Source organism: Mycotypha africana (genome assembly GCF_025528875.1).
Source record: "Mycotypha africana strain NRRL 2978 chromosome Unknown BDF20scaffold_1, whole genome shotgun sequence".
In the NCBI taxonomy this organism is placed as follows: domain Eukaryota; kingdom Fungi; phylum Mucoromycota; class Mucoromycetes; order Mucorales; family Mycotyphaceae; genus Mycotypha; species Mycotypha africana.
Genome location: NW_026515725.1, coordinates 2,398,628 through 2,424,838, shown reverse-complemented (window position 1 = coordinate 2,424,838; position 26,211 = coordinate 2,398,628). Strand labels below are relative to the sequence as shown.

Here is a 26,211-nt window from a genome sequence, read left to right as displayed (position 1 = left end):
TAACCTAATTCAGACAATCCAAGTAATTATTTTTCGATAACTTATTTCCAAAATTCGGACACTTTCAGTATATCCACCCATCCCTACCTTCGTCTGAACAGTCTCGATTTTTCACCGTCTGCTTTAATATCCATTGGGAAATATGGACATCGTTTTCTCGAATAATATTGTATGCCATTCCGTTTGACACCCCCCGCCAATCCATCCTTAGTAAAGTTCACAATATTAATTCATTGAGCCTGTCTTCTTCACAGCTCTTGCTGGAAGCGGCTGCCTTAGATTAATTACCCACCACAGAAAGTGTCTTTTTCTTCTCCATGCCCCATCCCTCAGAGATGTTTGACGAATTTATTTATTTTTGAATAAAATAATCTACAAAAAAAAAAAAAAAAAAAAAAAAAAAAAAAAAACTTTCAATAAACTATCTTAGGCCCTCTTCTTTCTGTACGTATATTTCCCTTCAGCATGCCTGATCTAAGGAATAAACGTTTTGCAGGCTTGCACAATACGTGGTGTAAGAGCTTATTGCTGTCTAATGGTGTGCCTTTGGTGTTATTTTTATCCTTAGCCAAGCGCTTACTTATAGGATCAACAACTGGTAAATAAGATGGATGAAAAAGCGGCCTATATCTGCTTTTGTTGATGGCATATTTAATAAGTGAGGTATGGTCATGGTATCCGTTTCTATCTGTTTTTCTACCATTATAAATTCTTTAAATGTTGGAGACCATATATTTTTAGGAAACTTCTTATTCATAAGCTTCTGAACGATAACGTACTATTCGATTGATATAAGCACAGGCTGTGTCGTACTACTCCGTATCTGGTTCAAAACAGGCTGCCTTTTCTCTCAAACAGTCATAGTGTGATCGTCTGTAACTAATTACGTACATTTTTCTTAATTGCCATGACAACTAGGCGACCAGTTGTATTCTATGTAAATGACTCATATTTTTGCATTCTCATTGACTGTTCGGCATCTCTGTTCATCTAAAACTTTATCACTTTTTTTCTTTTTCTACAAGAGAAAGTATTCCTACTCTACTATTGTTTGCCTCTTCTATAAGCTTATGTAATTATGCCTTCTCGAGAAGCTAAGAGGCATCTCAAGCGAAAATTAGAAAGAAAGAAAAGAGAAATTGCTGAAGGTATGTCTTTGCTATCTTATGTTCAGTTACAGAGTTTTACAATTCAATACTCCTTACGAATGTAGAAATTTGTAAGGACTGTGGAGAAGTTGGTCATATCAACAAAAAAAGTTACAAATGCCAGCTTTACGATGCATGTAAGCCGTGTTATCACTTTCCGAATGAAAGGTAAACAGATCTCTTACCATACCCGTTTTAAAGCCAAAAAAAGAAAAGCAGGAGCGAAGGATGATTACGAGACTAAGGCTGCAAAGGCTAGAGGAAAAAAGAAGAAGTTGGAAGACAGCAAGAAACGAGCAGAACAAGACGTTGTTTGTTCCTCTTGCGGTAAAGCAGGCCATAGTAGATCATCTTCACCACTATGCTTGAACTACAAGCCCCCAAAGGATGTCTTGCTCCGCCGGCTGTTCGAAGATGGTCATGAAGTCTACAGCAGGAAACTGCTTCTAACCACACTGATGAGACCAGCGTTTGCTCAAGTCGCTACAGAAAACATCATCAAATTAGCAGAATTTACCCGTCAAGTGGTGTATAGAGCCCAACTATTTGTGAACTACTACATTACTGATAACTACGAAACAACGACTGGTCACCCATACCTTTATGAGCAGAACTTCTGGTACAGCATCTGCAAGCTTATATTAGGGAAGCGGGTCAGAAATCGACAATACATGGACATGTCGGTCACGCTTGCCTTTGATGACTTTAAAAGCAAATTTCCTACAATCGTTTACAGTCTGAAGACACATCCCATGAAAGGATACAGCGATTCGCTGGCAGCGGCCTGCGTGACACTGGCCACTACTTATTCAAACTTTATAGTAGAGAATTTTGAAAATAGGCTCAAGCACTACGCTCGAACATGTTTGAAGCATCTGTTCCCTGTAAGTCATGATCGCATCCATAACAACTGTAGTAGCAGAGTGTCTCACGAAGTTCTGTTTATTTTATGTTCTAGGAACATAAGAAAAGAGAAATCGACAGAATCGTCAACGAATACTGCTTCAAAAAGATAATGAAGGGGGACTACGAATGGCCAAACGGGGTGGCCGGTTTGGAGCGGTTAGAGGAGGCTAATGCCATATGCAAAGCTGTTGAAGACGTACTGCCCGCGATCCCGAACATAGAAAATCTTACTGCCAACGGGTCTATGTTCCTACCAGCGTTAGGCTTGATGCTGCAGAAGGTGTTGTCTATTTCCGAAGCTACTACAGACGAGCAAAAAAAGCCACGACTTTTCTCTTTGTTTCCAATGTCCTCTCTGAAATGGCGCCATATCCATATCAACCACAAAACGCTGTCTATTATAACGAGCCAAAAGTATCCTGGAAACACCTACAGAGAACAGGTTGAGGTTTTTCACCGCATTTTTAACTTGTATACGTTTGGATACAGTTCCGTCGATGATATTGTTAACGATCGTGAAATAAAGCTAAACTGCACTGCCCAAAGCGATGGACATGGTATCACACTACAGTTTGTCAGACGAAAGGCTACTTCCGGTAATACAAAGGCACTACTACAACTAGACGACTTCAATCTCGTGGAAGTGGGTGAGTATTTCCACCCAATTACTGTTGATCCTGGGCGGAATGAAATTTTTACAGCTGCGGTTGGCCTCAACAATATTAATCACGAGATACGCAGTTGCAGCAAAAGTGAAAAAGCCAACTTTGCGGGCTACACGAGGAGAAGCACTTATTCGAAGAAATTAAAAGAAAGGAAAGGAATAACGTCCATTGAGTCGTCGCTGCCTTCACCGAAGGTCGTGTCCAAAGAGGCCTATATTGTGTACTTGGAATACACATTGCAACATCTGCAGACACTATTTGACTTCTACAGCTTCAAATCGGCCCAGTTCAACTTCAACAATTACCAAGGCAAACAACGGGCAGATGCTGAGGTAGCTAATGTGCTAATTGACGGCGGTCGCAAGTATAATAGGAGGAAAAGAAAACATACAAACAGAAACAAGAAAATGAAAAGACGACTGAAGAATGGCCAGAAGAAGACAATTAGAAGCAAAGTTAAAAAGACAAAACGGGAGCGTATGGAGGCTCAAGAAGAAAAAAAGAAAAAAACGATAAAAGAGGAGCCGAAGAGAAAAGAAGACGTTGACTTATGCAGGTAAGCGTTTTTGGTGGTAGATGGCTATTCTTAAGGCACTTAAAGATCTACTTCTGATACAGATTCAAGGAAGATGGACGGAGAATCTGGCGTCAAGAGCAGTTTATGGACAAAAGGCTAGTCATTCCACTTGTCGTGTTCGGGACGGGGATGTCGGGAAAAGACACAGTAAGAATGAAAGGACAAATCTCTGGTGTCACAGGTGTCCTCTATAAAATCTTATTAAAAAGGCAGAAGCAACAACTTGTTGCGGTAGTCGACATTGATGAATATTGCACGTCGCAGGTAATTAACATTTCCCTTATACTGTGCAATATATGCCGTATTTCTATGAGCCGTTTTTCTACATTCCTTACTTATACATGCACAATCAAATATTAGGTCTGCAACAACTGTTTGCTCAAAAATATGGAAAGTGTAAAGATCGGTGCTGGTTCACGTTGTTACAGTACGAAAGTTTGTAAACACTGCCACATACTTTGGCAACGTGATATAAATGCTTCAAAGAATATGATGACTATTGCCACTTCAGTTTGGGCAGGTCATGGAAGACCCTCACAGTTTACCCCCACAGAATCGCCGTAGCGAAGACGGTGCTGTCGGTTCCTCGAACCAGGCGGCTTAAAGATACTTACGCGTTTAGGTGAGTTCATCTTGTGAAATTTCTCACTGTACGTTTCTGAAGCTTTTATTAACTGCTGCTTGACGTTACTACATACTCAAACATGGTAGGTATTCTGTGCTTCGGCACAGTATATTTACCTTGTTTGAGTAAGAGTAGGTCGCACATTTGGCATTGAGTATTTGGACAGAAAAGGTATGATCTGAAAAACTATACATTTCATCTAAATAATTTTTTAAATTAGTCTGAATTTAATTGTAAGATAATCTCAATTTAATAGCCATTTCGTGCGAAAGTCAAGCGAAAAAACAGTAGCACAAATCTGATTTTGAAAAGAAGGCACTCGATGAGAGAAAAAGGTACAATTTGAGCAAAGGTAACACAGCTATGAATGCTAAGAACGTAATGTATATCTCTTATACACTGGTCAGAGCTCCAATACACAGTTTTAAACACACCTATTGAACATGGCCGGATAGTCGAAAACTGTAGCCTATTTCATCTTGGCTTTCCCATATTAATTACATGCATATAACTTTCTTTTAACTGTTAAGCACTATCCTAGCGTTGGCAGGTCGGTTTGATTCGAGGTCAATTCACAAATCTTTGTTCGTGGTGAGAATTAAATGAACTGATGCGAGATGTAATATGAATAAAATTAGTGGTGAATCTTTCTGTTTGATGCAGCTCTGTTGTTCGCAACTAGTTTATACTGTAGACAATGTCATTACTAACACATACGATAGTGCCTTATTGCTTTTCTTGTTACTTTTGTTGAGCTCCTCTAAGAAAGCAGTCTAGCTACAGAATCATCAGTTCTTATAAAAAAAATTCTCCTCTGTTCACGCTTACAAGAGTGCACAATACCTGTGCTACTACCTTTCTTAGCTCTACAGATTTTTGTTCTGCTGTTTCTTGCTAAACTCAAAATGCATAAAGACTGGGTAACTCCATAATTTCCGGGTGTTTGAGCAGTCCAGACGACGCCCTGTCAAAAATATTTAGAAGTGATCTCTTGAAGTGATTGTGCCCTCTGTGTGGACAAGATTACCATATTCATTGCTCCTTTAAATAATGAAAGCTGGAGAAGAGAGAAGGGTAGCATTACTCTCTTACTTTACCTTGTAGAGCCAATAGAGGAGAGTCGGAACTCAATTTTTTGATCTGGTTTCCCCGTAACCCTCTTAAAAATGAGTTACAAGGAAGGAAAAAAAAAAACTTTCTTTTATTGTTTCGTCGACCCATATTCAGTAGATCTTACATTAAAAAACTGGGTTCAACGTCATTCGTATAGGCCTCTTTCTCCACACTCTTTACCTTACAATAGATCTCTATAAAAATGAGCAATTTACTCAATAGTTTGATTTACGGAATGAGTAATATCTTCTCTTCTGTTGGACCTGAAATACCTAGAGAAGATCAGCCAGATCAAGACATCGATGGTGGTTGTTGTCAATCGCTTAACAATAACATGGATGGTTGCTGTCAGCAACAGCAAAAGAAAGCGGCAGTGAGTGATAATAGAGGTTGCTGCTCTACTTCAACGAAGACAGATAAGACGGACAAAACTGAAACCGGACAGAGTAGTGGCTGCTGCCGAGATAACAAGAATGCTAACGGATGTTGTTCTACTTCCTCAAATTCGTGCAAGAAGCCGTTAGTTTCTCAAAGAGATGACGATCACATCACTACTGTTATTCCTCCTGTTACCACAAAATCATCCGAGCAACAAGAACAATTAAAGCCAAGTAAGGAGAATGGCTGCTGTCAACAACAGCAACAATCATCAGAAGGAAAAACAGCCGATGCACATCATAATTGTGGTTGCAAAGATGGTACTGCAGACAGAAGAATCGTCTCCATTGATCAAATCAAAATTATTTATTCTACACTCACCAATACTGCTAAAGTGATGGCAGCAGAATTAAAAGAAAAAATTGAACAATCCAAATCTGTCAAAGTGGAGTCACCAATTGAAGTCATTGATATTACTGAATATGACAATGATAATTTATTGCAAGAAACAGCTGTTTGTATCTTTGTTTTATCAACCTACAATGTAGAAGGGCCATTGGACTGGTAAAAAAAAAAAAAAAAAAAAAAAAAAAAATTGATGAAACCAGGAATGGTCGAGTGCCTTTACTCACATATATTTGTTCCTTTCCTGTCACTTTAATTAGGTTCACTAACTGGCTCCATGACCTTCGTTATGATTTCCGAGTAGATCGTGACGTTTTGAAGAAATTGAGATATGCCGTATGTGGTTTGGGTGATTCAGTTTACAATGAAGAATTCAACGTTGCTGCAGCCAATATCGATAAATGGTTAGGACGTTTAGGTGCCACACGTATTTTTCCTCTGGGTGCATGTGACAAAAGTCATGATCAAAAGGCACAGTTTGACCTTTGGTCCAATCGATTTGTATCTGAATTAGTCGAGGATGAGCATATATTGGAATTTACACCTGTCACTATGGCATTCCAATCGGACGACGAAGATAATGATGAAGATGATGATAGTAATAGTGATGACGGGAAACAAGCTGATGCCGGTATCAATGACTATAGTGGAGATGAAATGATGGATGTTGAAGACATTGGTAAAATGGCCAATAAACTGAAAGAGGCGAAAATTCGACGTGCTGAAGAGGAAGAAGTATTTGAAAATAGTAAAGCGAGAGCAAAGCGTCTTATTGGCAGTGAATTTGAAGAAGACAAGAGTATCAACGGCATGAAGAAATCATCATCCATTGCACAACAGCCACGTGAAATGGTATCACCTATCATTCGTAAAAATTTGACCAAACAGGGATATAAAGTAGTGGGTACTCATTCCGGTGTCAAAATCTGTCGTTGGACAAAATCCGCTTTGCGTGGTCGTGGTTTCTGTTACAAACATGCTTTTTATGGCATTCAAAGTCATTTATGTATGGAAACGACACCTTCTCTTGCTTGCGCCAATAAATGTGTGTTTTGCTGGCGTCACCATACCAATCCTGTAGGTACCACCTGGCGTTGGAAAATAGATGATCCCAAGTTTATTTTGGATGGCGCTATGGAAAATCATTACAAAATGATCAAACAATTGAAAGGCGTGCCGGGTGTGAAAGCGGATCGTTTTGAAGAAGCTTTCACTATCCGTCATTGTGCTCTTTCACTTGTTGGTGAACCTATCTTCTATCCTCACATCAATGAATTTGTCGAAATGTTGCATGAAAAAAATATATCTTCATTTTTGGTCACCAATGCTCAATTCCCTGAAAAAATTGCTGACATGGTACCTGTCACCCAACTTTATGTCAGTGTTGATGCCGCTACAAAAGAATCCTTGCGAAAGATTGATCGACCCCTCTTTAGAGATTTCTGGGAACGTTTTATTGGTTCTCTGGAGCAACTCGCTAAAAAAGGTCAACGTACTGTCTACCGTATGACATTGGTGAAAGGTCAAAATACGGCTGAAATCAACGAATACGTTGAGCTAATACGTCGTGGCAAACCTTCTTTTATTGAAGTAAAAGGTGTAACGTATTGTGGTTATAGTGGTGCCAGCAACTTGACCATGGCTAATGTGCCCTTCCATGTGGAGGTCATTGATTTTTGCCAGCAAATTGTTGATAAACTTGGCGGTGAATATGAAATATCAGCGGAACATGCCCATTCTTGTTCTATTCTCATTGCTCATAAGAGCTTCAAAATTAACGGTGAATGGTATACACATATCGATTATCCTAAGTTCTTCGAATTGGTCAAGAGTGGGAAGCCATTTGGTAGTTTGGATTATGTTGCAAAGACGCCAGAATGGGCAGTGCATGGACATGAAGCAGCAGGTTTCGATCCAAATGAAACTCGCCATTACCGTAAGAATAGAAAAGTTGTAGAGCCACCCAAGATTGCATCCATCAATGGGACTGTTACGACAGCTTCCTCTTCATAGAGAATCAACTTTTTTAGTCTTACCTTGTTCTGAATAAAATGCCTCTTTTTTTAATATTTATTTGTTGTGGGGGTTTATATGAATTGACAAAATTCTGATCTTATGACAATCGTTCATGCATTCAAAGGGGTGAGGTTCAAAACCACTCTACTACCAAGTGGTCAACTTAGGACGTTCCTCATGTAGTTATAAAATGCAATCATATGCATACATTCTTGGACTTGCTGAATGCCAAGAAAACTTAACTTTGGTAACAATTATATTATTATGAGGCCGATCATACGGCAAGTAAGTGAGTAATTTTAATCGAGCATAGGTAAAGGGCTATGAATTCAATAACATGTGTGGAATGTCACTATGCCAATAAATAAAGTGGTTCTATATGTACAAGAGTTAATTTGAATATAATTATGTCAATCATTATGTTTTGTATGTATAAAAGTAGACGATAAAGAAAGGAGAAGGACAGGGTATATCAAAAAAAAAAGAAAAATAACAATAAAAAAAAAGATGTATAATTATGCATGGCCAACGGCCGCTGTAAGAGACACAGAATGATGTTGATGGTAATGAAGTGGATAATGGTCATTGTTGTAATATTGCTGTTGGTTGTAATAATATTGAGACTGAGAATCGGAAATGGCATATAAAAATGCGTCCAATTGCATAGAAGCGGCTTGAATTGAAAGGGCATGATTATCATTTTTACTGAGGGGTGCTGTTTGTAAGCCCAGAGCTGCCGAAGAGGTACGTCGATGATGACGAAGTAAACTTTGTGCAGAGGGTGCCAAGACCATACGGTTGGGATAACGCTCCCTGAAAGAAATATCACGGTCTAAAGCTAAGTAAATAGTAGAACCTAGACCTTCAACCGTCATGGCGTCTAAGTGGCCTCCAAAATGGCTGGCTAGAGCTTGTGCAGGCCGCCACCCGCGTAAAGACTCCCATGCAACATTTTCAACTGTGAAAGATGGTATACAAGTATTCTTTTCGATGGTTGTGTTGCTAGTACTCGATAGAATGGAGCTGCAGGTAGGTATGCCAATGGGGTCTTTGGGGACGCCTGGTAATAAATCTGACTCTATTAAAGGAGCTGGTGTATCTAATCGAAAACCTATGCTTGTGGGACCACCAAAAACTTTCAAGGTCGTGGCCCTTTGTTGATAATGCTTGTTTTTCTTCCACCATAACCAATTTGTTAATATTGATGATGATGACAATGATAGTTGGTTTTCTTGATCGAAATTGATTTTAGCTCGTAAAGAAAGTAGTGTTGATTCATATAAAATGCGGTGCAAAACAGAGGGTACGTAATAAAAAGCATCGTCTTTAGCAGGCTGATGTCGTTTTTTTATAGCTGCATTGACAGTATCTGTTTTGTTAATAATGCTGATGGACGGTATGTTACGATCATCACCTAATATATCGGCAAAGGTTTTTCGTGCATCTGCTACTGCTTGATGCGCAATTTCTTCTGGGCAAATTTTTTGAGCGTGATTATTATGTTTTAAGCCCCAAGAAATATGTTGATCTACAATCCGAAAGAGGAAAAAAAAAAAAAAAAAAAAAAAAAGACATTAAAAAACATATAACAGGGGCATAAAAGACACAAATAAGAAAAAAGTCTTGGCTTGCGTCCTTTTAAGGGGTAGAATTGGTAGCTTTACCTAGTAAAAGATGTATTCCTAAACTTATGGTACTGATGTTTTCCATTAAAGCAACGGAAGCAGCAGTCGGATTAGATTGTAATAAAGCATATTTTAGTCGGATTAAGTTGGTAGCTTGATTCGATTGTAATTTTTCAATCACTTTTGAAAAGGCTTTTGGAGACGTCTCTTGTAAAGAAGGATGCAGCAGAGTACAAATATCTCGTAAATAACTATGTGACACATTTTTTATAATGGGAGACTGTAAAGCAGTTGGTGATAGCGTTGATAATAATCGTAAAATATGAGTGAATCGGATGGGTAGTTCGTTACTGAGAAATTTGGAAGAGATGGCTGGTGGGGGAGGTTGAGTATCATCTTTTTTACCAACATGGTGAGTCGTTGTGGTGGTAGCAGTTGGTGAAGTGTTAGGAATAAGATGAGAAAGCTATATGAACATTGACATGTAATTGGGCGATCGGAATCAATAAGGGTTCTCTTATCTCTGTTTTTTCTTCTTTTAGTAAAGAAAAATTACCGAAATACGGGTCTCCTGTGTCGCCCACAAAGAAGCTATAACTCTACGTGGAAGAGCATTTATAATCTGTGATTGTAACATGATTGAGCTGGATGAAGAAATACCGATCAATAAGTAAAAGTAAAGAAGTTAGAAGTAACAAAGAAACGAAGAAAATGAGGGGAAGGATTTAATAGAATGACATCTTTTTATATGTTCAGTCCACAGTACAGTAACATAAGCTTTATTATCATTTAGGAGACAAGATTTCTTTGATTTCTATAAAGAAGAAGATGTTTACAGCTTTCACTACCTGCCGCCCCCTTACATTTTGGAGCCTTATAATATCCCCTAAGTTTTCTTTCCTTTTACATAAAACTAACAAAGGGACTTTTTGACAAGCTGCAGTTTTGTTGCTGCTTGTCTGCATCTACATAGTCTCTCGCTTGATCTGGAGAGATGTACATCTTTTTTCTTTCTTTGAATACATGTACAATGAGCAAAATGGTACAGATTGGCCAAGCTTATTGCATCAATTTCATATTGGTAAGAGATAATTAAAAATATTAGTACATGTTAACCCTTCAACTTATAAAGAGACTATGTGGTTATCGTTTGGTTTGTTGAAAATTATAAACACAGCAGCTTCGTTCTGGGCATATTATTTAATTTCCGTTTCATTGTAACGTAATGTAAACAAAAGAGAATTAAGTGATGTGCATAGAGCCTTTTATATAATAATCTTTATTTCAGCTCTTATGGGCTGTATAAGTAGATGCTTGTCATTTTTTAATAGAACTTTAGCTGCCAAAGGGGTACCTTACGAATTATTCCTATACCACTTTTGCGGTTAGACATTGTAAAAGAGGTAAAGTATCTTTTTCTTGCAATCAACTAGGCTTGAGTCGTTTGTAAAATCGAGAATTTATTATGCAAGAAATGGAATATTTGTCAATTGTTCGGGAAAACGTCAGAGTATCTTATGAGCACTAACGCTAATATCTCAAAATTCAATAAGGTGCAATTTGGAATTGATGCAGTTAAATTTTGTTAGGACAACAAGTAAGGCGGTTCTATATGAAATATGATCGTGTCCGATTTCTTGGCGTTTTCTTGTAAATCTATACATATCATGCTTGTACATACTATATATTTTATTATACATTTTACCCAGAGCAAATTGGTAAATGCTCAAAGTACCATTTAACCCGTTTTTATTCAATTTAGGTAGTCGATCACCTTGTCTATCACTACATAAGCTCTCTTTCACGGTTTTTAAGATAAATACATATTTAAAACTGAAATCCCTTCAAATAACTTTAGCTTACAGGCATTGCTTCAACTACACCCTCAGAATCAGTAAAGCAGCTTTATTGGATGGAAGTAAAATAAGCTAATAAAGATGGACGAAAGCAAGCCGTGTAATAAGCATAGAAGAAAATAAAAAGAATTCTGGCATAACATACATAACTGTTTTGCTAAACTGATACTGACATGCCCAAGTTGATGAATGTAAGTATTTTAAGCGCAAGGTTATTATCTATAAGCGGGTTTAGAGACACAGCAAAAGAAATGTTACAGCAAGAACATATTCTAAGAAACTATAAAAAGCAGTAGTGGGTTCATAAAGACAACAATAGGTATAAAGGATTAAAAAGAAAAAAAAATGGAAAGGTGCGTATTCGTAGTTGCAGTAGGCGTATTTTGCTTAGAAGAAGTTTGAATTTGCAGAGGGATTATTAGTAGTAATAGTAGTATGATAAAGTGCTGCTGCCGCTGCTGTTGTGGCTGAAGTTTGTAATAGGTTTTCATAATTGACTGGGATCGCTTTCGTTTTCGATCCTGCTGCTTTCATGACAGTGAAATGATGAGGATAATATGCTGTTGCTGAGTTGTTGTAGTTCGGGCAATCTTTGTGTGTTACCAGTAAAGTCTTCAAATCCATGATCTCTTTACGTAAAGCTTCCGCTTCCAACTGTAGTTGTTCATTATCGTTTGTTAGAAATTCAACCCTTGCTTGTAAATTTAAGAGCCATTGCTTCTTTCTCTGTCTACACTTCAATGCAGCTATGAAAATGTATAAATGTTATAATTTCTGTATGACAGTAGATGTTGAAAATTCTATCAAGCATGGAATGAATCTTTACCTAGGCGGTTTCTTTCCAGAAAATTTTTTCGTTTTTCTTCGTCCTTAGGCACTTTTACTTTACGCGTTCTCTTTTTAGTAGCAGTAATGGTAGTAATATTGGTACTGGATGATTGTTGAATTGATTGCTGTGGTGTTATTCGCTGCTATTATGATGCGTTTTTTACGATTTTGATTTTGGTTTGGTTTTTTTTTTTTTTTTTTTGTGGGTTTAAAAAGAGGAAGAAGTAAAGAAAGAATCCAATTTTTTAAGATTTTGAAACAAAAGCCAGGTTCATTTTCAATCAAAATACCTTACCACAGATTGATATTGTGCGTTAAATTGTAGAGACTCTTCACTGGAGCCATTAGTATAATCAGATAAGATCGGATTATCAGATACGTATGAGATGATAGAAGAGTCTAGATCATTGTTCAATATACAGTTTTGGAATCGTCGTGTGTTATATATTATATCAAACATCAGCCATAATAATCAATGGGTGATGAATTTAAAGAAAATCAACATTAATGAAACTCATCAAAAGATACAAAATGGCTGAATGCTATATGCATTATTACTAGTGTAATATCCATTACCTAAACCCTTCAAGGGCATTGAAGTAGTTGTTATTGTTGAAGAGAAACTCTCTTCAAATGGATTTGGCTCTTGAGCTACCATATGTGTTTATGAATTTCAATATTAACCTAGTGAGTTGTTAACTTTTTTCATCAAGAAATCCTTACCTCGGTTGGTAATGTTTAGCGTATCCATATCGTAGACAACTGTATGTATATGTGTACTGGAGATTCAAAGTGAAGAGTTATATATGTAACGCTTTACTGATAGATGAGTACTATGAGTAGATGATATTACCAAGTCGGCAAAAAAAAAAAAAAAAAAAATATTAAAAGTAAATGACTAAACAAAATGAAAAGAAGGAGAGATAGCAGATCAGAAAAGATGGCAGAATGGAAGAAAAATGGGGCTTCAATAGAACAAAATAGAAGAAAATGAAAATTCAATTAAAAAAAACCAACGCAACAAAAGGAAAAGAAAAAGAAGAAAAAGAAAGTCTACTACTGCCACGTTCGTATCCAAAACTTGCGTGCTGCTGCGTGTATATTTTTGACATTATAATAAACATTGCTATTATATACATTTTGTGCGAAACATCATGATTTTCATTACATCATCGGAAAGAGATCGAGAAATGGCCATATTTAACCTTTCCTGTCTGTGTACACATAAACAGCCATTTTGTGTCCCTGAATCTCTTTTGCAGTCTGATATGGTAATAAACAGGAACAATTGTGACAGAATGACGATGCTTGTAAGACCCTTCTTTCCAGCTTTTGATTCCGAATTTCTGGCGGAAAACCTGTTCAACAAACAATAATGCTGCTAAAATAGATCCCTTGACCAAATGCACATGAACAATCACAGTCAGTGGGAATTTATACCTACTGCGATCGAATGGCCGTATGGACTATGTTGACGGTATTGCTTATTGTATAAGTTTATGACACTTCATAATAACTATTGGCAGTTGAATAGATGATATACATGATTTTTAATTGTTACACTAGCTGCACCACCAGCAGAAAGTGCTTTATTTTGCCAATATATCTTTAGCGCATCTATGCTACACTTCAATGAACTTGATACAATGCATTTGAACAACTTTAGTCAGCAGTTGTCCCAGACCCGATTAAATATAATGAATGAACGAGATTTTAATAAGGATTTTTTAAAGAAACATTCTTTAATCGAACCGATAACCCTTATTGATACTTTTCAAGCTTTGTTGGTTTTTTTGTAATATCTCATGCCTGCCAAATTCTATTCCTTTGTTGCCTTTCTTGTGTTACTGTATGGACATTCATAAATAGACCTGATCACCTAAATCATGCAAACTTTTGTAATGCATTTTTTTATGGAAAATGTAAAAGATTCGAATTCGTCATTCCATATCCTTGTACACGGAAAATCTTATCGTTAATAGAGCTTTATATAACTGTGTATACTGTTAAATTGTACATCCTTAAAAATACAAATATATTTTTCTTAATGGTGTATAGTCATCATTTTGATTTATTGCTAAAGAAAACAACTGTGATTTTCTTCCTCTTTTTTGGACTCTGGCAAGTCTATATGTCGTAAATAACGATTCTTACAAGAAAGGTCATAATAGTAAATCAGTTCCTATGGTCGAAGATATGTTGTTTTGTGGATAGACCTTCTGTAGTTCATATACGCACAGTTTCTTTACACTGTCTTTGGCGTTTGAATATTGGCCGAAATCAGAATGACAACTCAGATGTTCAAAGACCTGGAAAAAATAACCGTTGGGCAACAGCGTGCTTAAGGTGCTCAATAATTGGCTTGGCTATAACTCTTACTCTGTGACAATACTAGATGGAAGAGAATACAAATGTCCTTTACATCCGGGATATACTTTTATACATGGCTAAAATGAAAACAGTTGGCCTCCTCTCGACAGATGACCAAAAAGAAAAAGGCTTCGAATGAGCCATTCAATTGTGCACTGAATAGTGATCCACTAAGAAATTTAATTCCATTGACTGTGATTTATAGCATATTTACCTCACTAATAGCTGTCTTTAATCTAATGAAAGATGCACCATTACTGCAATATTTAATAGGACATAATTATAGAACAATTTACCCCAAGCTTATTCAGCAAAATGATATACTACTAAGCAAATAATTTGAAACAATCTATCTCCATAACTTATATGCCACTATCACACTACCAATGTTATTGTTTTCGTTAAGCTTATAATATTACACGATGTCCATTGATTCTGCATAGTCGTCGAGACTGTCATGTTGAGCTTTTTTTTTCTTTTTTTTTTTTTGGTTGAAAAGTTAGAGAAATTATATGTGGAATAGCTGTACTGCTGCTGCTCCCGTTCCTGAACGTTTATTTTTGGCCTGAAAATACTTTAAATAAAAATTGAAATCAAAAACTGATCTTTAAAACGAAAATTTTTGCCGTTTTTACTATCAAGAAGGAGATGTGTTTGCTTTTGCTTATAGAAGTGCCATTGGTTCAGTTGTTTGTATTGCATGAATAAAGAAAAGGGAGAGGTTATATTTACATAAAGTACAAAGGCGATGACTATGATACACTTTTCCCTGTAGGGTATGCTTTTCAAAATGATTTAAATAGACTATTTTCAGCGGTTACTACCGCCTGTTACTGAGAAAGGTTGTTTATAACAGGTACTATTATTACTATTACTACAACTAATACGATCCAGAAAATCCGTGCTACTGTTTCCAGAGGTCAGCATTGACAAACGCTTTTTGTTTTCCCCTACCACGTCTTTTCCCTTGACCTCTTCATCGTCTTCCTCTGCGGCCAAAGAAGGATAAGAGCGTATAATTAATTTCTGTAACGGTTCTTCCAGACCATTACCGTTTGGGTGCTCCATCCATAATAACGTCTCGTCCAATAATTCATCATCCATTATTGCTTGCTGCTGCGGTGGGTTATCTTGGCGATGGCCCAGAACCAATGTTTGACGGATCTCATTCTTTTTATCTTGCTGTAGTGATGGTGTTTTTTGACACTGGATAGGTGGATGGTTGTACATCAGAGCCGATGGAGGCCTTGGCTTCATTTTTTGGGCAATTTCCAGAGGTACCGTTTCAATGTTATTTGATGAGACGACGGGAACACATAGGTCACGCTTAATGGTAGATTTCAGCAATACTTGAACCCATTTTCTCATCTCATTGGCGTCGCTTGTGTAAAAGTAAAATGTTCTTTCGTGGTCGTGATGTAACTTGAAGTAATTTCGTTTACTGTTGTATTTGGAGCTTCTGTGGCTAGTGTTACTATTATGGCTGTTAACGCCATTAGATGATGACATATGATGAAATGTTTTCTTTTCTTCGACTATAACGCGATAACCATGTAAATGAATGATCCCTTTCATACGCATATCCTAAATGAGTAGTAGGTAAATATATCAGTCGAATAAAAGGGACTATGAAAAGCGTGTATATTTTACCTTTGGATTCTTGAAATAAAATAGATTGGTGCCGTAAAGCACGAACCAGCGTTTATTCCACGTTTTGTAACGATCACTTTGCTTATACAGCCAACCTTCGAATTCAGGAAAGTGGTTAGCATTCTTGGATATGGTATTGCAAAGAGCAAGATTGTAATCCTGATGATGAGGTTGTTGAGGTAATGGTTGTTGTGGTGGAGGCAGTAATGGCTCCTGCAGTTGCTGCTGAGGGGATGAGGATTGTGATTGACTATTAAAACGATGATGGGTATCTAAAACGGATGGTCGGTGTGAGGAAGCTGTATTGGAATGAACTAAGGAGGATGAGCTCGAGGATATAGTAGTGGAAGAAGAAGATAGAGTGGCTGAATTATTGCTATTATAATAGAGCAACATCATGCTTCTTCGTTGATGCTGCTGCTGCTGTGGTATCGACGCTGGTGTCGTCTCTATAGCATTTTGGAAGATAGAACGTTCAGGTGTATTTGGGGCAGCAGCAGCAGCATTGGTAGTTGAGTGCATCATGGATGATCTTATAGGAGAAGGAGATTCTGCTATGCCATAAGCGTTATAAGGATAGCGAGCATCGTCGAGGTTAGGCGTCGTCGCTCCAGAAGATATAATCGAGTTCCTATTGAAATAGCCATCTGCTGCAAAAGAACTATGTCCTATGGAGCATAGACAAGTAAGTACATAAATCGGAGTGATAATAAGAGAGCATGGGAAAAAATCTAATTCTTTTTTACCTGTTCTTTGATGAGCAGCAGTAGGGGCAGAAGCAGTGGGTGAAACCACAGGTGTATTTAAAGAGGAGATAGCATTACTGCATCTGACATTTGGCAGTTGATGTTCGGTGACGGAACCATACCGAATAACGTTATTGTTTGAGGTTTGGTGCAACGAAGACTGTTGGCCGCCACCAGAGTAGTTTTGAGTCTGTCGTTGACTTTGGTTATACGTGTCCGCGTTAGATATAGTTGATGAGTAGGAAGATTGTGATGATTGATTGTTGGTATCTTCTATCGAGGCTTTCAGGGCTTTGATAGCGTTCATAACTTTATAACGACGCCCATAAGCAGTAATTCCCAATTCTTTCAAGGCTTCATGATCGAGACATAGTAAGACATCTCCAGTAATTTCTTGATCTGCATTGGTATGATCATTAGTATAGAGATTTCACGTAACACTGGTACAAAAGTTATTTTTTGACATTACCGATGAAATTATCTATGACAGATTGTAACCCAACCGATTGTAACCAATGCACAACATCATCCATATTCCAGTTTTCTGGCGAGCTTTTAATTGTATCGGTGAGATTGTGGTCGCTGTTTGTATTAATTTTTGACCAAGCTATGGAAGAAGAATTTGCCGTTAAGGAAGGAGCAGTGGCAAACGTTGAATGCTTGTATATAACTTGAGGATTATCTACCGGTGTAGGTAGATTGGTGGAGCTACTCGTAGTACTACTGCTTGTGCCAGAGGAGACGCGATGAGTTGGCTGATACACCGCGTCATCTTCGCCCTTGCTGTACGATGCTAATCGTTCAATACGTAGCTGTCGTTGTTCAGATCCTTGTTGGCTGTTGGAAGACATTGAAGATACAGTCGATGCCGATGACTTTGTTGCAGTAGGTTTCTCTGGTGATGTGTAATTAATCGGAAAAAGACCAGTCTCATCCCTTATATTTCGACCATACCACCAACCATCCATATATTGATCGTCATTCTGTAATATAACAATAGGCTCGCCGCATTTGAAGGTTATCTCGTCTTCATTTTCTGCTTCGAAATCATGTGTAGCATAAACGATGTTAGGAGAACTCATTTCCCAATTAGAATATAACAAGCGTTTTGTCAAGACAAAGGATTGAAAACGGAAAGAGAAGAATGACGTTTAAAAAAGAGAAGTGGCAGAAAGAATAGTGATAATGGTAGAAGGTAAAGGAACGTCTTAGTGTAAATCCGAGAAAAAAAAGAAAAAAAAGAATGGCTTTTTGCTTCTTTCCCATCTTTATTGTTCAGACGATCACAACCATCTTCAGTAATTAGTTATAAAAAGAAAAAAAAAAAAAAAAAAAAAAAAAAAAAAAAAAGTTTCATATAAGAATAACGGTGGGTCTTTGGTAAAATATGCACGTATGTATAACAATATGTACGAACGTAAAAGCGGAATTTTGTTAAGCTGTGCGTTTTGCCATATTTCCTAAAAGAATAAAGAAAGAAAAATTTAGCAAACCCTTACCATTTTCGGGCGAAAAAAAAAGACGACTTTCCCCGTTTTAAAAAAAAGAGAGTCTAGTAGAAAGGTGGAAGGGAAGTATATAATTAAATTATATCACTCTTACTAATGACAATTATTTGGTGTAGTTATCAATTGATATTATCATAAGTTCCTGTAAAACAGAAAAACTCCAAGGAATACGAAAGAAGTTTCTGGTCTTCTCCCATACAAGGTATATCAAAGTTATAAGTTAAGCAGGAGAATGGATTCCAACGCGATGATTCTGTGGATGAGTCTATGGCTAAACAGGTCGTTTCAAATGTATGTGTGTAATGGAAACCGTGGGCAGCTTATAAAATGCATCTTGATTCATTTTAGGTTAAGCTTGCTTATCCAATACTAGCCTAATTTGTGTTGTGCCTGACGGATTTTATTACTCAGAAGAAGAAGTCCGTGCGGCCATCACACTGTCCCACTCTGATTGAATTTAATTCTTTTTTTGTGCTGGGAAGAGCTGCTTCTGAAACAAATTATGATTACGAGAAGGGCAAGGCTGGAGGCAAATTTTTTGTTTCAACCCCTTGACCCTTGATAGTCAAACTGTCATTTCCTGGTAATAACGCGTGTATATGCTTTTCGTGCTCTTTGTTTCAGACAGTAAAAATTACCCTCAGTAGCAAGGAACCCTCTAATAGTTCATTATTGCATACCATAGATCATTCTGCATCGGTGCTCTATAGGATAGAGGTATAAAAGATGCAGCTCTTTACTGCATCTATTGAGTAATAGAGGCTTCAAAAGTTCTTCAATAATCAATATGTTGCTGGTCTGGGTAAACCAGACTGCGAGGTTTTCGCCAGTAGGTACAAGAGCATTATTAGGCTACCCTTTAGCATTAAATGATGTTCACGATAAACGAATGAGTAGAGTTTGGTATCTTATTGATCCAGCATAATGTTACTGTCAAAACTGGTGGAATACCTTTCGAAGATTTATAGCGTGGTTAATAGTGTAATGGAAAAAGTGAAAAGAAATCAAAGTTTACTGAAATGAGTGCTTTATCGATGCTTTGAAAACACCATCTGATGAAAACTAAGGATAGTTCCACGGATCCTCAGAAATTATAGCATGAAAAAAAAAAGCGAGAAAATATATGTATCCAGCTATCGAGCAGTTCAGTGTATCTCTTTAATGTCAAAATAGGCTAAGGGGTGTTTTAAAAACATTATAATTACAAATTGCCTCGATGATAAGCAAACATATGATACAACTGAATATTCAATATTTGGAACTGTTGTTCCGTTGATTTGATTTGAGTATTTATTTATCTTCAAGCTTTATGGCAATTATACAAGCGATTGACATATAACTTTTTGAAAATCATTTTGTAGTATTTTGATCAACATGCAACCATTTAAAATGGAGGCTAGAACAAATTATACTATTAAAAAAAAAAAAAAGAACACCACGAACCGGTGATATTGAATGATATTGTAAGCACGTATGTATCCACAGTATGTATCAATACACAAGCTATACTCACAAAATAGTCAAGACCCTGACCTACTTCCCATAAAGCAAGTCCAACTATGTGAAGGACAGTAATGACGCATTAATCTCTCTTTTTATGGACTTAATACTCACATACTTAGCTGCAACCTACCCCCATAATCCTCAGCAAAACGTACTCGGTTTTTGATTGACTAATGAAATTACTTACTTAGTCAGTCGAAGTAATTCTTTTGTATATTGTTTATAGTGCTGCCACGTTCAAGAAGACATATACTTACGCGCAAAGTAGGTAACCAAACAGTACCTCGTCTGCTACCTCCTTCGTCCATGTCAATAAACCATGCCTCTTGAGATTCCTTATCCCAGTTCAAGTCTTCGTCATCGGTAAGCAAATGGTGATGATGATGAACGTCTTCGTCATTGGAACGGTGTCCTTGTCTTTCAGATAAGTGTTCTACAACTGTTCTAAGTACCAGAGCTTCTGGAGCACGGGTTTGCAAATACGACATGGCGTACATATTGAGGCCAACCAATAATTTGTGCTTATTTTCAGTCCCTAGCAAGGATGTGATAAATTCAGTGTTATCCATAATCCATTCAATAGGTGCAGATGGACCTCCGTTTCTAAAGAGCAGAATTAATAAAAGTGTAATTGTCTCTGTACACTTCGATATAAGAAGACTTACGGATTATGACTCGAAAAATCGTAAGACATTAGACTAAATCTATCTACATATTGCGCCATAGCATGGAGGAAATCTGGTTGCATATATTTCTTATGCTCTTCTGTCATAATAGCCGGAAGTACTACAATCAATTGTTGCCCATGGTGGTGCAGTAATTGAGATAGTCTTGAAAGTAATAGTGGAAAAAATGCTGGAAATCCACATTCAATAACTACTCCATCAAATTTGTGCTTCCTGCATGGGAAGGAAAAGGAAAGAATAATTACGTGAATAAGAAGACCTATGTTGAACCAATAATCAACCCATCACTTTACTGGACTTGTTGATGAATCATTGACGCTAACGCAAATGACTCTGCTTTACTTGATATGAACGTCTGCAGATCCTCGCTCGTCCAACCACGGCACTGAAATCTAGGGAGGATTTTTCCTTTGCTTTTTACTTGATCTCGGGTTTCCTTCATCCACTATATTTATAATTGACACCGGTGGTGAACTTTGTTTTATTTGGATACGGGCTAATTTTTGTTGGTTTTTTTTTTTTTTTTTTTTTTTTTTTTTTTTTTTTTTTTTTTTTTTGCTTACACCCTGGTCAACATCATGTTCACCAAGTATATCAAATTGCATTGAAGCTCTACCGGTAAATATTGATTATTTCACTGCAGGACCGTGTAAACCAGCTCTAGTATGGTTTTACCTTCTTTCAATGTAGAACCACACTGGAGATACACTAACAATAGGATAAATCATTCAGTTTCAACATAATGCTGGCACTAATATGCTGTTAACGCAAATACTTTGTTTGAAACAATACGCTACTAGTCAAACTTTCCTTTAAACTCTTTCACAATATCGTATCCTATTTACCAATAAATGAGGGAAGAGAGACATTGGGAGAAGAAAAAAAGAAGGCTGGTAAAAAAGAGAAAGCTGACTCATGCCGGGCAACTGCCAAATACTGCTAAGCGCGTGTGTCTTATGATATACCATATACCTCTACTATTCCAAGGAGTAACGTAAGCCAGAGTTTCTCCTTTGAACTTTTTGACATGTGCCTCTGAATGATTCAGCTTGTCATGGTGATCAAGCATGTACTTTATGTTCAAATTGTTATTATGATGTCGATGTTGCTGTTGCTGTTGTTGTTGCGCTTGAAGCACTACTTGAGGCTCTTGTGCTAAAACGTGCCAGCAATTACATAGCATAAGCACTGTTAGCACTAGTAGTAGTGTTATTTTTGGTATACTTCTACTACTGCTATTTGACACCATAGTGAACAATTTCAGCTGCATAATATTACAAAAGAAGGTAACAAAAAGGATTCTGTCAGTTGGCGAAAAGCTAGAAAAAAAAAAGGTGAGGAGGCAAATTAGATGAATATCAAAAGAATTAACAAAGATATCACGTTATCACATAATCCAAATCGATTGAATAACTCAACAAGGCGATTTAAACAAACTTTGAACAAATGAAGTTTACAGAGTAAAACTATAGATAGAACATTGAATTTTATAAACAAACAGAAAATTTCAAAGAAGTTAACGCACATATTCTCAATTCTTTGAAACATCCCTCGTCTTTTAACAGACTTGAACAATATTTGACTCCAAATAGAATACTACTTTAAGTATTAGCCGCTTTTTCTCTTGCTTTTATAACAAAAAAATTGCCCGGCAAAGTCAAAAGTTAGCTTGATGGATGGTAACATATGAATACCCATTACTGTATACTATTCCTACTTTTTTAAGAAAGTTTCTTTTTTTAATGCTTGGTATAGATATGTCTTCAGAGAAAGAACAAATAGCATCAGTTGAGTCTACAGCATCGTCGTCACTTTCATCATCCATAGGGCGAAATCTGTTTCTACCGTTGTTGGAAGACAAGCGTAATATGGATAGCACTCTCACTAACACTGCACCCAACATGAAGAACTATGCAACACATCCCGCAACGACATCCACTGCAGTGAATTTAACCCCACCCTATCGAGGGAAAGGTCAGAAAGTAGGCTTAGTTCTAGGCTGCTTGATGGCTGTCGTATCAGCCGCTGTCATTATCCCCATTGTCATGCTCACTCTTGCTTCGGGAAACCATTCGAGTCAAATGAATGTCGACAACAAAAGCACCAATAGCACCAGCCCAAACTCAACCTTGCCCGCTCTAGATATACCAGACAATATGAACCAAAATCCATATAACGACACGGCACAAGCGAATCCGTTTACCCCACCCTTGAATGAAAAATTCAAATACAATACACACCATCATATCCGAGGTGTCAATTTGGGCGGCTGGCTTGTCCTTGAGCCCTTCATTACACCAAAAATTTTTGAACAAAAAATCCCCTATATGTCCGAACCTATTGTCGATGAATGGACGCTGTGTAAAGTCTTGGGGCCAGAGGAAGCCAAACGACAACTGCAACATCATTATGAGACATTCATTACAGAAGAGGATTTCCAAAAAATAGCACAGATGGGGTTCAATCACGTCCGAATTCCTGTGGGCCATTGGGCTATTAATGTGACACACGAAGAGCCTTATGTTGCCCACCTGTCTTGGGATTACCTTCTTCGAGGTATTCAATGGGCACGAAAATATGGGCTGCGCGTGATGGTGGAGCTGCACACGGCCCCGGGTTCTCAAAACGGCTGGAATCACTCTGGTAAAGCAGGCAGTGTCTCCTTTCTGAATGGTCCTGATGGTGACAAAAATGCAGACAGAACGCTTCAAATTGCGACAGAAATGATTCAATTCTTCAATAAACCAGAATGGGCGAACGTAGTGACTTTATTTGGCGTTTTGAACGAACCTGCTATGTTCAGGATACCAAATAACGCGGTTGAAGGCTGGTACCGAAAGAGTTATAGCGCTATCCGTAGTATTCTGGGATTGGGTGGTGGACCTTTATTAACGTATCATGATGCTTTCTATCCTCTCAAGTTTTGGCATGGTTTTTTCAATCAAAATTATGAAAGGGTGGTTCTAGGTAAAGGACGGAAGAGCTTCATTTCACTCGCATCCCTCTTCCTAACATAAAAATCTGCTTCTTTATAGAAACACATTTGTATATTGTTTTCAATAACGATTTAGTTGCCATGCCATGGGAGAAGCAACTTGAATTTCCTTGCTGGGCATGGAAGAAAGAACTCGGTGAATCCCACGTGAAAACAGGTCCAACGATGGTAGGTGAATTCTCCGTGGCCATTAATGATTGTGCCAAATATTTGAACGGCGTGGGGCAAGGGGCACGTTATGACGGTACGCTTCAAGAGCCAGGTGCTCCGAAACCTGCACCGATTTGTCCTACTTGCAATTGCAAGGATGCCAACAATTGGCCCTTGTTTTCTACGGGCTATAAACAATTTCTACTCCAGTTTATGGAAAAGCAAATGGATGCTTACGAAGCGAGTATTGGTTGGTTCTACTGGACTTACAAAACGGAAGATCACGTCAATCCCCACTGGGATTACTTATTGGCTTGGGAACAAGGCTTTGCTCCAAAGGATGTAAATCTTCGTAATTTTACCTGTCCTTTGAATTCCCCGGGTTTTCCTTAGGCATCAGTTTATGACGCACTATATCCCCGGAACAAATAAAGAACCGGATGTTTTATCCAATTGTTTTGAAACCCGTGCTCGTTGTCGGCATAAATTTTGTATTTTTCGCTTTCATTTCGGATAAGCCAATGAAGTTGGATCGAAACTTGAAAGATTATAAATTAAAAAGGTAGAAAAAGCCCAAAATTCTTTTTAAAACTTGAAACTAATTTAGTTTTGCAACTGCAGAATCTTTTCTTTTAAAAAGCTTAAATTTGGTAGCGTAACTATAATTCAACGCTTAAGGTTGTGTGTTACTATTTAACAACGACCATGTATTACGACCTTGCAACCAAACCCCCAAACCCATCTCCCATTACGGCAACATCGCCATCGCCATCACCCAACTTGACAACACTATTTATTGAACCCAGCGGAACCCCACCTACACAACCGCAGATTGACATTGTCCGGTACACATGGGAACGTATAGCAGAAACGCGGCTAGAAACAGATGATCCAAATATATCCCCGGTGCATGCATTTTCATTAGAGTTCTATGATGCGCTCTTTCAGGTAAAGCCGTCTTTGCGAGAATTGTTCCCAAATATATTCCAGCAAGCCAAAGCCTTAGCTGGTATGATTTCCTTTATTACCAGAGCTCCTAGTGTCGTTTGCGATTCCAAAAAAAACACTCGACGTTCAAGTGATTCTGAACACTTTTGCAGTATCGGTAGTGCGTACATTAAAAAAGACAACAATGACAACGACAAAACTCTGTCCAATATGTGTCCAGCAATGAATTCAAAGAACATCATGTCCTTGCGTGAATTAAATGCGCTGAAACGTCAGAAAAATACCGCATCCAATTTCGCCGAATTAGTCACTAACACTGCAGCAGCAGATAAACAGAAGAACTGTTCATCAACATCGTTGCCTAATTCGCTTCTCTATGTGAATGATATTGAAAGCAGTGCTGAATATCATGACACGTTTCTACAAAAGATAAGGGAACTGGGAGCAAGACATTATTTTTATCATACAGATCCAAAAGACCTGCCATTAGTGGTACCTGCTGTGCTTCATGCTCTAAGAACTCGATTAGGAAGAGAGTATTTACCGGAAGTTGAAGAAGCGTGGATTAAGGTAATATTCAATTTCGAATCTGTTGATGTGCGAGTATATTGACAAGTATTTGTTCCTTACCATAGGCACAAGCATACCTTATATACCATATGAAAGTTGGCCTAGCCGAAGAAACTGCACTACAGCACGGAGGAAAGAAAAAGTCGGCTTTTGCACAATTCAAATCCAGTGTACATCATCATCAATATGATACCAAGACCAACTGTACAATTCAATAGCATGGGATAGTTATGTATATAAATTTGAAATTTAAAATTTTTCCCTATGTTAGTAGACCATTTTATTATCACTTGTAAATGACTCGCTTTAAATGATGGTATATATTTCTATAAAATTTTGTTAACTAACAAAAGCACGCATTGAGTATGAGTAAACGAGTGGATGTAAAAGTTTTAGGAAAGTGCTGGTATCGAGGTATCTTGTGGTATACAAAAATCAAAGATTTGTTAGGGCAATAAGGAGGCTGAAGAGCGCTAATAAAAGGACTGGACTATACGCTGAAAAGCCAGAGGAGCTACCAATGTGATTTAGTCATGCTTGGTTAGTTGTGATTTGCCGCTTCCTCTTTAGTTATGGAAAATAAAAGGGGGTTGGTCGCCGCAGCTTAGAAATAAAGCTCGCTCCGCAGCAATTGCCATTGAATAAGGTTACTTATAGCGCTTTTGTCTGTAACAGGAATGCGTTTGAAATAAGCGTTCGTACAGAGTAACTCTGAGTGCAGAGTGGAAAAGACAGGTACTGTGTTCCAATCAAAATCAAATGAGATCTGACTTTAGAAAAGGGGCCATTTATGCAACTTTAAAGAGGATTGGAGCAGCTGCGGTTACCTTAACCGCAGTAGTGAGTCCAAGTCGTTTTACAAATTCTATATAAAAAGGAGCTAGCAAGGACAAAAACAGATTCCCTTTTCTTCCAGTGATTAGCAAAATAAAAATTAATCTCA

The 26,211-nt window shown here is 37.7% G+C and overlaps 11 protein-coding genes across 11 annotated transcripts; 5 read left to right on the top strand and 6 right to left on the bottom strand.

Annotated features, from left to right (window-relative positions):
• The first annotated feature begins 990 nt into the window (after nt 1-990).
• Nucleotides 991-2,258, top strand: BDF20DRAFT_950608 (uncharacterized protein). The gene is made up of 3 exons (XM_053084873.1): nt 991-1,148; nt 1,214-1,285; nt 1,350-2,258. The coding sequence occupies exons 1-3, from the start codon at nt 1,079-1,081 to the stop codon at nt 2,162-2,164; spliced, it is 957 nt and encodes a 318-aa protein (XP_052940928.1). The 5' UTR covers nt 991-1,078; the 3' UTR covers nt 2,165-2,258.
• A 331-nt stretch (nt 2,259-2,589) lies between these two features.
• BDF20DRAFT_803447 (uncharacterized protein) lies at nt 2,590-3,189 on the top strand (the record flags this gene model as incomplete). The annotated part of the gene is made up of 1 exon (XM_053076440.1): nt 2,590-3,189. A coding segment is annotated over one exon (600 nt), but the record flags the coding sequence as incomplete, so codon positions are not given.
• A 1,938-nt stretch (nt 3,190-5,127) lies between these two features.
• BDF20DRAFT_845764 (radical SAM superfamily-domain-containing protein) lies at nt 5,128-7,890 on the top strand. The gene is made up of 2 exons (XM_053079708.1): nt 5,128-5,976; nt 6,078-7,890. The coding sequence occupies exons 1-2, from the start codon at nt 5,237-5,239 to the stop codon at nt 7,828-7,830; spliced, it is 2,493 nt and encodes an 830-aa protein (XP_052940926.1). The 5' UTR covers nt 5,128-5,236; the 3' UTR covers nt 7,831-7,890.
• Nucleotides 7,891-8,340: 450 nt separating this feature from the next.
• On the bottom strand, nt 8,341-10,154 carry BDF20DRAFT_845762 (uncharacterized protein). Its single transcript, XM_053079707.1, has 3 exons — nt 10,015-10,154; nt 9,498-9,924; nt 8,341-9,361 (listed from the first exon to the last, which is right to left on the bottom strand). The coding sequence occupies exons 1-3, from the start codon at nt 10,093-10,095 to the stop codon at nt 8,349-8,351; spliced, it is 1,521 nt and encodes a 506-aa protein (XP_052940925.1). The 5' UTR covers nt 10,096-10,154; the 3' UTR covers nt 8,341-8,348.
• Nucleotides 10,155-11,545: 1,391 nt separating this feature from the next.
• BDF20DRAFT_54978 (uncharacterized protein) lies at nt 11,546-13,032 on the bottom strand. Its single transcript, XM_053075724.1, has 5 exons — nt 12,866-13,032; nt 12,719-12,793; nt 12,438-12,541; nt 12,141-12,285; nt 11,546-12,060 (listed from the first exon to the last, which is right to left on the bottom strand). Exons 1-5 carry the CDS (start codon nt 12,891-12,893, stop codon nt 11,702-11,704), a joined length of 711 nt encoding a protein of 236 aa, XP_052940924.1. The 5' UTR covers nt 12,894-13,032; the 3' UTR covers nt 11,546-11,701.
• A 1,981-nt stretch (nt 13,033-15,013) lies between these two features.
• On the bottom strand, nt 15,014-17,990 carry BDF20DRAFT_997490 (uncharacterized protein; the record flags this gene model as incomplete). Its single annotated transcript, XM_053085440.1, has 4 exons — nt 15,014-16,096; nt 16,163-16,830; nt 16,909-17,307; nt 17,378-17,990. 4 exons carry the CDS (start codon nt 17,988-17,990, stop codon nt 15,323-15,325), a joined length of 2,454 nt encoding a protein of 817 aa, XP_052940923.1. The 3' UTR covers nt 15,014-15,322.
• BDF20DRAFT_845755 (uncharacterized protein) lies at nt 17,960-18,212 on the bottom strand. The gene has a single exon (XM_053079706.1). It carries the CDS (start codon nt 18,172-18,174, stop codon nt 17,998-18,000), a length of 177 nt encoding a protein of 58 aa, XP_052940922.1. The 5' UTR covers nt 18,175-18,212; the 3' UTR covers nt 17,960-17,997.
• A 1,347-nt stretch (nt 18,213-19,559) lies between these two features.
• Nucleotides 19,560-21,730, bottom strand: BDF20DRAFT_845752 (glycoside hydrolase superfamily). Its single transcript, XM_053079705.1, has 9 exons — nt 21,578-21,730; nt 21,281-21,442; nt 21,169-21,217; nt 20,899-21,050; nt 20,585-20,818; nt 20,177-20,522; nt 20,050-20,089; nt 19,930-19,973; nt 19,560-19,827 (listed from the first exon to the last, which is right to left on the bottom strand). The coding sequence occupies exons 2-9, from the start codon at nt 21,331-21,333 to the stop codon at nt 19,813-19,815; spliced, it is 933 nt and encodes a 310-aa protein (XP_052940921.1). The 5' UTR covers nt 21,334-21,442; nt 21,578-21,730; the 3' UTR covers nt 19,560-19,812.
• Nucleotides 21,290-21,919, bottom strand: BDF20DRAFT_54921 (uncharacterized protein). The gene is made up of 2 exons (XM_053075723.1): nt 21,578-21,919; nt 21,290-21,442 (listed from the first exon to the last, which is right to left on the bottom strand). The coding sequence occupies exons 1-2, from the start codon at nt 21,873-21,875 to the stop codon at nt 21,402-21,404; spliced, it is 339 nt and encodes a 112-aa protein (XP_052940920.1). The 5' UTR covers nt 21,876-21,919; the 3' UTR covers nt 21,290-21,401.
• Nucleotides 21,920-22,485: 566 nt separating this feature from the next.
• BDF20DRAFT_845729 (glycoside hydrolase superfamily) lies at nt 22,486-24,278 on the top strand. Its single transcript, XM_053079704.1, has 2 exons — nt 22,486-23,572; nt 23,641-24,278. The coding sequence occupies exons 1-2, from the start codon at nt 22,507-22,509 to the stop codon at nt 24,141-24,143; spliced, it is 1,569 nt and encodes a 522-aa protein (XP_052940919.1). The 5' UTR covers nt 22,486-22,506; the 3' UTR covers nt 24,144-24,278.
• Nucleotide 24,279: 1 nt separating this feature from the next.
• Nucleotides 24,280-25,938, top strand: BDF20DRAFT_845725 (uncharacterized protein). The gene is made up of 2 exons (XM_053079703.1): nt 24,280-25,268; nt 25,334-25,938. Exons 1-2 carry the CDS (start codon nt 24,456-24,458, stop codon nt 25,484-25,486), a joined length of 966 nt encoding a protein of 321 aa, XP_052940918.1. The 5' UTR covers nt 24,280-24,455; the 3' UTR covers nt 25,487-25,938.
• Nucleotides 25,939-26,211: the final 273 nt, after the last annotated feature.